Source organism: Palaemon carinicauda, chromosome 34 (genome assembly GCF_036898095.1).
Source record: "Palaemon carinicauda isolate YSFRI2023 chromosome 34, ASM3689809v2, whole genome shotgun sequence".
NCBI lineage: Eukaryota > Metazoa > Arthropoda > Malacostraca > Decapoda > Palaemonidae > Palaemon > Palaemon carinicauda.
The window spans coordinates 55509011-55519010 of record NC_090758.1 but is presented as its reverse complement, the minus strand read 5'-3'; the positions used below and the strand labels follow the sequence as shown (position 1 = coordinate 55519010).

The window sequence follows — 10000 nt, the reverse complement described above, 5'->3', positions numbered from 1 at the left end:
TCAGATCAAATTCAAATTTAATTTTGATAATTACTGAAGTATATATATATAAATATATATATATATATATATATATACACATATATATATATATATATATACATACATATATATATATATATATGAATATATATATATATATATATATACCAAGGCACCTCCCCAAATTTTAGGTAGCCGACATATAAATAATGAAAAAAGGGGACCTTTCCTCTCTATGTTCCTCCCAGCCTCCCCCGTTATCCACAACTGATAATGCTTCATAACGCTGAATCCCCTACTGCCGCTACCTCCGCGATCATCCAAGGTGACCGTAGGAAGCAGCAGGGTCTACAGGAACTGTGTCATAATCGCTTGCTATTCATTCCTATTTCTAGCATACTCTCTTGCCTCTCTCACATCTACCCTCCTATCACTCAGAGCTTTCTTCACTCCATCCATCCACCCAAACCTTAGCCTTCCTCTTGTAATTCTTCCATCAACTCTTGCATCCGTCACCTTCTTTAGCAGACAGCCATTTTCCATTCCCTCAACATGGCCCAACTCGTTTCTTACACCCACTCTCACCCTTACTACTTCGTTCCTAACCCAATCTACTCGAGATACACCAGCTATACTCCTTAGATACTTCATCTCAAAACACATTCAATTTCTGTCTCTTCGTCACTTTCATTCCCCACTACTCCAATCCATACATCACAGTTGGTAGAATCCATTTCTCATATAGAGCTCTGTTTACAGTCATGCACAACCTATTCTTCACCACTCCCTTCATTGCCCCAACACTTTGCGTCCTTCATTCACTCTCTGACGCACATATGCTTCTACTTCATCATTTGCTGCAACAACAGACCCCAAGTACTTAAACTGATCCACCTCCTCAAGTAACTCTCCATTCAACATGCCATTCAACCTTGCACCATCTTCCCTTCTCTTACATCTCATAACCTTACTTTTACCCACATTAACTATCAACTTCCTTCTCTCACACACCTTTCCAAAATCTGTCACAAATCGGCTAAGATTTTCTTCCGTGTCTACAACCAGTACAGTATCATCCTCAAACAACCACTGATTTACTTCACATTTATGATTATTCTCATCTACCAGTTTCAATCTTCGTCCAAGCACTCAAACATTCACCTCTCTCAATAATCCATCAACATACAAGTTAAACATCCCTGGCAACATCATATATCCCGGTCTCAGCCGCACTCTCACCGGAAACCAATCGCTAACTTCATTTCCTATCCTATAACACATGCTTTACTACCTATGTAGAAACTTTTCCCTGCTTGCAACAACCTTCCACTAATTCCCCATAACCTAATTACATTCCACATCGCTTCCCTATCAACTTTATCCTACGCTTTCTCCAAATCCATAACCACAACCTGCACCATCTTACGTTTTGATAAATATTTATCGCATATCTACCTAACCGTAAAAATCTGATTCATACATCCCCTACCTCTCTTTAAACCACCCTGTACTTCTGAGATTGCATTCTTTATTTTATTCATAGTATGATTCTTTTATTGATATTTATTATTTCATATTTTTATAGATTTCTTTTGCATGATTTGGATACACATATCTCTAATCTATTGATGATATTACAAAACTTTTAATAGAGTGTCAGAGTCTCATTTATGAAATATACCATATTTTCTATTTCATATATAAATGCAATCTATCCATATCGACATACTTTTGAAACTTCTTCCCCCAACACGTAGAGATAAGATGATCGAGAAGTCGTGTAGAGCTGCTTGGCAAGATCTGCCATCGGCCAGACGATATTCGCATCATGAAGGCTTTGGCCGGTTGAGTCCCTGATGCTGATTAGTTGATGGAGAGATCTCGACCAATCAGTGTACTCGGCTGTGATGGCTAACATTATTTCCTGTGGGGAGATAAAAATACTCTTGGTGAGGTGTACTTTTATTTCATAGATTGTATAGTTTATATATGTGTGTAGCCCAGGTAATAATAATAATAATAATAATAATAATAATAATAATAATAATAATAATAATAATAATAATAATAATAATAATAATAATAATAATAATAATAATAATGATAATAATAATAATAATACCCACCTGCAGATGATATCGATAGTTATTGACGATGAAGTATCTCAGCATATCCTCCCTATAGTCAGAATCAAATCCTTCCTGGAATTCTTGCTGATTCAGGATGTCAAGGAGGTTGGCAGCTGTCATTCCTAGAAGGAGGTCAACTGGAGTTCGACCTTCCTTGCCTTTGAGATCAAGAGGAAGAATAAGGATTTCCTCATTTTCTTTATATAATTGACTGATTAGGAATATTACTTGGTATAGACAAATTAAGATATTTAGGATATACGAATAAGTACTTGGGTGCAAGTTAACTTTTATATTATAGTTTAGAAATTAAAAATTTTATTCTGTTTAAACGTATGTATTCATTATGCAAGGATTTCAGTTCGTAACTGTATATATCTGTGTATATAAAAACAACAACCACAACAACAACAAATGCAGCTGCGTCTAGAACTCTGCAGAACTTTCGCCATATCCATGTCCTTATTCATGACTGTGGTTTGGCTAGTTTTCATCACCACGCTTGCCAACTGCGGATTGGTGATGGTGGGAGATTTATGTCTGATTTCTCACAGCAAATATAGTTACTGTGGCGATACACTAACCCTTTCATCACGTTAAGGTATCCCCACTCACAAAGGGAGGTGTATCTATCTATCTATCTATCTATGTATCTATCTATCTATCTATCTATCTATCTATATATATATATATATATATATATATTTATTATGTATATGTATATATACACACATACACACACACACACACACATATATATATATATATATATATGTCACGATGTGTATAGAGTTATATATATGTAATAATACACATCTATGAGTTTAAGCTGTATTATTCATTATGAGTTACGACCCTAAATAGCTTTTAAAATAAATTTAATGTTTTTGTGTATGAGTTGACAAACATATCAAATCCATCTAAGAAAATTTAGATGTTAAACTTACCCATTTTGCTCTGATGATTTTTCCAATCCGGTTTGATAGTGACACCATCAATGCTGGGGCCAACAGCCACTTGAAACTTGGATGTCTTTAGTTGAACCTTTAAGAACATCAATTTAATCTTATTTCCTTTTATAAAAGTTATATTTTTCTTAAATCATAATTATTATTTAGAGAAAAATATAAAGGTCAACTTATTATTTGTCTTTCATAATACTGATTGAAGTATCATTATACTGAAAAGAAATCATCTTGAGTTAAAAGCATTTACGAGAAAAGTCAAATCATACATTGTTAGGTTTAGTATGAATTCAAATTAACAATAATATTTAAGTTTAAAAAAAAATACTTTTACGTATTAATATGGACATTTGATCGAAATTTATATTTAATATAATTTCTACTAGAGATAATTAAAAGTTCTATAATAAAATAATCTTGAGTTCAAATGATTTCCAATCAAACATTAAAGTCCTACGGCATATAGTTAGGTTAAATATAAACTTAAATTTCTAAAAGAATTTTAGTTTTCCAAAACATCCCTTCATGTATCTAAATAGACTTTACTTAGAATTTAGTTCTGTTTGTTACTAAAAATAATTTTTACGTATCCACAAAAATATATATACAGTTTCCATATTCTTTAATTACCAATTAGAAACTTAAAGCCATTACCTGCTATATAGAGAAAAAAAGAACCAATTATTCTTTCTTTTTTTGCCATATTGTTCAAGTAATTGTATCATTAATCTCTTATACTTTATTCTCTTTCCAGGAATATCATACTCATGAAAAATATAGAAAAGAAACAGTAAATACAGCATATTTAAATTTTAATAAAGATATCAGTTAACAAGTAATGAAATTATAATTACAAAAAAAGGAAATGAAGAAGATAATTACATTTCATTAGTGTTTCTACCTATTTAGATTCCATGTAGCTCCTTTGTTGTGTGAACTCTGAGGAGACTCAGAGTCAAGGGAAGAATAATTTAGAAAAACAGCATAATTCACTAGGTACATTTTTTCCTATAATTCTAATATATTATATGAGTGGAAAGAGTATCAGCTAAAATTTCTTATATTGTCTTATTGTTATTTTTAAAAATCATATTCACCTGTTATATGTAAAATAAATGAATATATACACACACACACACACACACACATATATATATATATATATATATACCCTCTCCCAATCCCTAGAGTAGGAGGAGAGGGAATATTCAAACACTTGGAGGAGGAGGAGCGTCTGTATCACTGTGTGGAAGCGTATCTATCTAAATGCTAACCTGTGATTTTTGACGGGTCATTAACACTAGTAATCAAAGACTCATTCTCAATACATCTCCAACTTAATCACCTGCAATATGTCGTGCAGAGGCCTCTTCCTCAGACACTGGAGAAGATTTTCATAGTGGCGAAAGAGGTCGTTTGGAACAGGGCAGTCCAGCTGGGTGGCTACATCGAAGGCGTGTACAGATGGGTCCCGGACTGAAGCCCAGGGACTGAGTGCAGATCCTGACATCAGGATTGCTCGCTTGAAAAGACCTGCTCCTGATGACCAGGGGAGAAGGATTGGCCCAAGGATGTTATGGTAGGAAGGATTCTATGGTCATACTAGTTTAGAGGGGCTGTTACTTTATATGATTTTGGATATATATATATATATATATATATGTGTGTGTGTGTGTGTGTGTGTGTGTGTTTGTGAGTCCTCTTCTGCATGTCTTATATATACATATGAGTGAGTGTGTGTGTGTTTAAACAAATATTTAAGGGTTCTGTAAGCCTCATCATAAACTATATTATCTTCATCCCTCTTTTCTCTCAATAATGTTCCAACTCGTTTCATAATGTAAAAACAATAATATTTTTTGTAGACCAACAGAGAATATACGAACATCTAAATAAATGTAGTTTGGCCTTTGTTCAAGAACAAGACTCCAATTATAGAATATCTAAAAATACAAGCAATAAACACTATTGGAAAAGGAATATCCAATAACAAATAAGAAGACGATAATAGAAAATTGAATTGGTGCTTCTTCTTGAGGATGATTGAATGAAATGGGATATATACTTTGTAGTATATTCTATTTGACTTTTTAATTAAGAATCACAAGAAATCATGCATGATGGTACGTACACACAAAACACACACATACAAACACACAAACACACACACACACACACACACATATATATATATATATATATGTAATATATATACATATATATGTATATATATATATATATGTGTATATATATATATATATATATGTGTGTGTATATATATATATATATATATACTATATATATATATATATATATTTATATATATATATATATATTTATTTATATATACTTACTATTTTAAATATTATTAGGTTACAGCAACTGCAGTATTGGTAGTAATCATGATAACAAATGTATCTTTTAGAAATAACCCACTAAATACCATTAACATCACGTCATCCCTCCAACCATAAGCAACATCACCTAACGAATCTCTTAAAATCGTTCAAAATTTAACTTTGTCACAGGAAACAAGGTTTACTTACTGACTGACCTGTAGCAGCGGGTGATATGACAAGGTAGTTTAGGCAGGCGGCTCCCGTGCCATGACCCATGACCGTGACCTGACCTGGGTCACCCCCGAAGCGGACGATGTTCTCTTGAACCCAGTGCAAGGCAGCCAGCTGGTCCATCAGGCCGTAGTTAGCTACGGTTGGGCGACCCACTGGGTCAGTGTTCGCGTTGTAAAAACCTGGGGTAGATTTAGTAGGAGTTAAGAAGCTCACACAATGATGCATGTATGTTTATGTATATTATAATATCGCATATTTAGACATTTTTTTTTCCTATTCATATAAGGCATATATTATACTCCTCATTATATCTGGATTCTCTATACTACGGGATCAGATACCCAAAGGGAATCAGCTTTAAGATAATAGCCTCTGATCAACCGGGGGAATCGAATCCGGGCCAAAAAAACTGAAGTTTCATTGACTAGACAATTTACCCATGAAGAGCTGCTAAGTCAATGGATCCTGGGTTTCTTGAGCCCAAAATCGACTCTCAAGCACGAACAGAAGTTATTATCTTTGAGTGGATTCCCCCTAAGGTGTCTGATCCGAGGCAGAAAAAATTCAGACAATAAGGGAAGGGGGTTGTATTTTATGGCTTATATGAATATATAGATGTATATATATATATATATATATGTATATATATATATATATATATATACTATGTTGTTTCTTTGGCAATTAATGTTACAAACATAGCAATTAAATTCCTAACAACAGCTACTAATTGGTCTAGTTGATGGAAGACCAGGAGCGACTCGTATATTTCAACATAAGGTGACATGTCAATTTCTGGTAATATATTAAAACTTTAATTTCCATTTTAAGGAAAAATTCAGAACTGCAGAATCCATTTGCAGCCTTGAAGTCAAAAAAAAATAAATAAATAAAAAACTATTGTTTCTTGAAAGCAAAATTCTAAATGCTTCTTTTCTTTCTCTTCGTCTGCCTTTTTTAAAGGTTCCGAGACTGAATTATTCCTTAGTGTTTTCCAATGGTTGATTTGCTGCCTGTGTCTCTCTTACCAGGAAACAAGAAGAAGTTTATCAAAGGGGACTTTACCATATCCCAGTCTCCATCTTGCTGCCACGGATTCCTTTAGAGTCGACAGGATTAAAAGGATTTTTTTTTCTATTTTATTTAAAAAAAAAAAAACTTATCTTCTTTAGAGAAATATTTCATAACTAAGGAATCTTTTTTTTCATAAAAGATATAAGAAATTGTGTATGATACAATAACAACGTAGTAGAAGAATAATATATAATTATATGCAAGGTGTATGAGATTGAAATATCATATATCTTACAGGTGGAGTTTTTGTAAGAGGATTTTAGCGGAAAAATATTCTGTTCTTCCAAAATGCTTATTTAACAAGAATATACAACCTTATTTGCCAAAAGAGTATCCAACAACTTTACTTATCAAAGAATATCCAACATTCTTGCTTACCACGAATATACAGCTTTAATTACCAAGAATATCCAAATACCTTACTTACCAAGAATATATAATCTTACCTACCAGAAATCAAAACAACTTTAATTGCCAAGGCAATAACTTTACTTGAAAAATTACAACTGTATTTACCAAGACAACAACCTTACTTATCAATAATATGCAACCTTACTCACTAAGAAAATACAACTTTACTTTCCATGAAATTACAACCTTACTTAGAAAGAATACAAAGGAACCTTGTTTACCCAGAATGCCGAGACGATAGTTGAGAGTGACCACAATGACCTTGCCCAGAGCTGCCAGAACTGATCCGTCGTAGAGACTTGAAGATCCCCACTCAAACGACTCTCCTGGAGGAAGACGACCACTGGGTAGGCCATCAGAGCTGCATCTGCAAGGAGGGAAGCAGGGTAGTTAAGAAAAGTACTCGGATCTAGCAAATGGGGTTCAAGGACTGCAACTGCAAGTAGTTGGGACTGTGGTCATCTTACCATCATAGGTTTGGAGAGATATAGATATTGATTAGTACAGAAGCAGGAGATGTCTTATCTCTTCCCCCATGCTTCCTTTGCAATCTTAGTGGACTTATTCTGTTATTCCTAATGTCCTTCTATTATAAGTCATTCTCATCATATGCCCTGCCCATGTCTATTTCATTTTCTTACGTATTAGAATATCCTTTACTTTAGTCTACTCTCGCATCCAAGTTACTCTTCTTTAGTCTCTTAATGTTATTGCAATGATTTTTCTTTCCTTAGCTCTTTGAGTTACAACTAACTCAAGGCTTTAGTAAGTCTCTAATTTCTTGCGCATAAGTCTTGAAGAACCATCTGATTAAATACGTTTCTTTTTAGAGAAAGGGGCATTTTACATTTCCTAATCTTATTTTGTTTACCAAATCCTTTCCATCCTATGATTATCCATCATCTATTTTTGGAATCATGTCCTAGGGAAACTTTTACTAACTTCCTAAGAACGTATATCAATTAACAATCTCTAGAGGCTTCTTATCCATAACTCTTATTTGTTGTCTCTCTTCATTTCCATTAAACATTATGTTAGTTTTACTCATATTCATTTCAGTCCACAAGCCTGGTTGAAAAAGCATAATGCAATAGGTCTAAAGGTTTCATCAGGGAGAGCAGCCCAAGAGGAAAAGGTGAGTAAAGAAATAATTAATAAACTATAGATGGGTAACAATAAAGGTATTAATATGAAACCTATTAATTTACGATTTACAAGACAAGACTTATATTAACCTGTCTAAGAGAAAAGTATTAGCAATTTATACCCCAAGATTATTAGTAAAATAAAGAAAATTAGTTAGATATATACATAAATTAATTATTTTTTTTCTGCTTTTTGATTGTTTAGAGAATATAAATGAAATTATATAGAAAAGGAATTTCATCATATATAGAGAAGAAATTGTGTTAATCATATGTATGAAAAATTATTCGTGAGATATTTCTTAAACTTAGGGATCAAAGAGAGAGAACATAAAATCATAAATAATATGAAAAAAATAGGTTGATAATATTTTCTTATCATGGAAGCAAAAAAAAAAAATATAAATCTGAATTTTATGAAGCTAGAAGGACCAAGAATAATGAAATCATAAGACTAAAAAACCACTTCCGTTTTAAAATAATTTATGAACATGATTTCAGAGATTGAATTATTAATTTTTCCAGTCATTCTTGGGAGACTTTCATGGAATATTCATGTTTCATGAATAAAAGCAGTTCATAATTTCATTAGTCCGAAACATGAAGAAATTTAGTGTTTTTCGTCTTTGAAATTTTGTGAGGGAAGATCAAGACAATTTTGTCTTAATTGAGAGAGAGAGAGAGAGAGAGAGAGAGAGAGAGAGAGAGAGAGAGAGAATTCCAATATAGAATATATACTATGTTTCCTTTCGTTCTGTTTGAATATGAGAGGCAATTGAAGTAGAGGATATTCTAACAATATGTAGGAAAAAAGAATTATAATGAGAATGATAGACAATGAATAGAAAGACCGTAATCATACGGCAGTGGTTTGACAGGAGTAAGACCTTTTGTTTTGCAGTATACTAGACACGGTATATATATATATATATATATATATATTATATATATATATATATATATATATACGAAAAAGTTATTTTATAAAATGATCTTCTTAAGTTAAGAAAAACAAGAAAAATTAGGATTGCTGAAATAATGGAAGATGCTTCTTCTGTTTTAATATCATTTAAATATTATTCATTTCTCAATTCATTCGTTGAAGACTAAGACGAAGTATTGATGTTTTATGTGTAAAGGATTATTTTAATTCGGTTACTCTGGAACTCTTTAAGACGTCTGGTGTTTTAAGTCGTTGGAGGGCAGTTAACATTTTGAAAGAAAATACACTGACAATAGGGTCTTAATTGAGAGAGAGAGAGAGAGAGAGAGAGAGAGAGAGAGAGAGAGAGAGAGAGAAATAAGACGAAGGCCGAAGACTTGTCCATATTCATGTCTGGGGTTTGGCCATTTCCATCACCATTGTTGGTCAGTGCAGAATTGTGATTGTAGGAGACTTTTGACTGATTGGTCACGGCAAACCAACCTATTATAGGTGGCCATGACTAGTACGGCCTAGCTGAACATGGTGATACGTAAACCCTTCCACCATTTTATGGTATTTTTATAATATATATATATATATATATATACATATATATATATATATATATATATATATATATATATATATATATACATATATATATATATATATATATATATATATATATATATATATATATATATATATATATTCTCAATATGTCTGGTATAAACAATTAGTAAAACAATATATTTCTAGTCATTATCAGAGGATGATATTATATATATAATATATA

At 32.4% G+C, this 10000-nt stretch overlaps 1 protein-coding gene across 1 annotated transcript in view; it reads right to left on the bottom strand.

The window, feature by feature from the left end:
* Nucleotides 1–10000, bottom strand: part of LOC137626941 (neuroligin-4, X-linked-like) — a 348832-nt gene that overhangs the window by 5485 nt on the left and 333347 nt on the right. Inside the window, 7 exon segments of the mRNA XM_068357927.1 lie at nt 1712–1906; nt 2109–2269; nt 3059–3155; nt 4422–4615; nt 5631–5828; nt 7356–7463; nt 7466–7501. Of these exon segments, the coding sequence (XP_068214028.1) occupies nt 1712–1906; nt 2109–2269; nt 3059–3155; nt 4422–4615; nt 5631–5828; nt 7356–7463; nt 7466–7501 (989 nt within the window).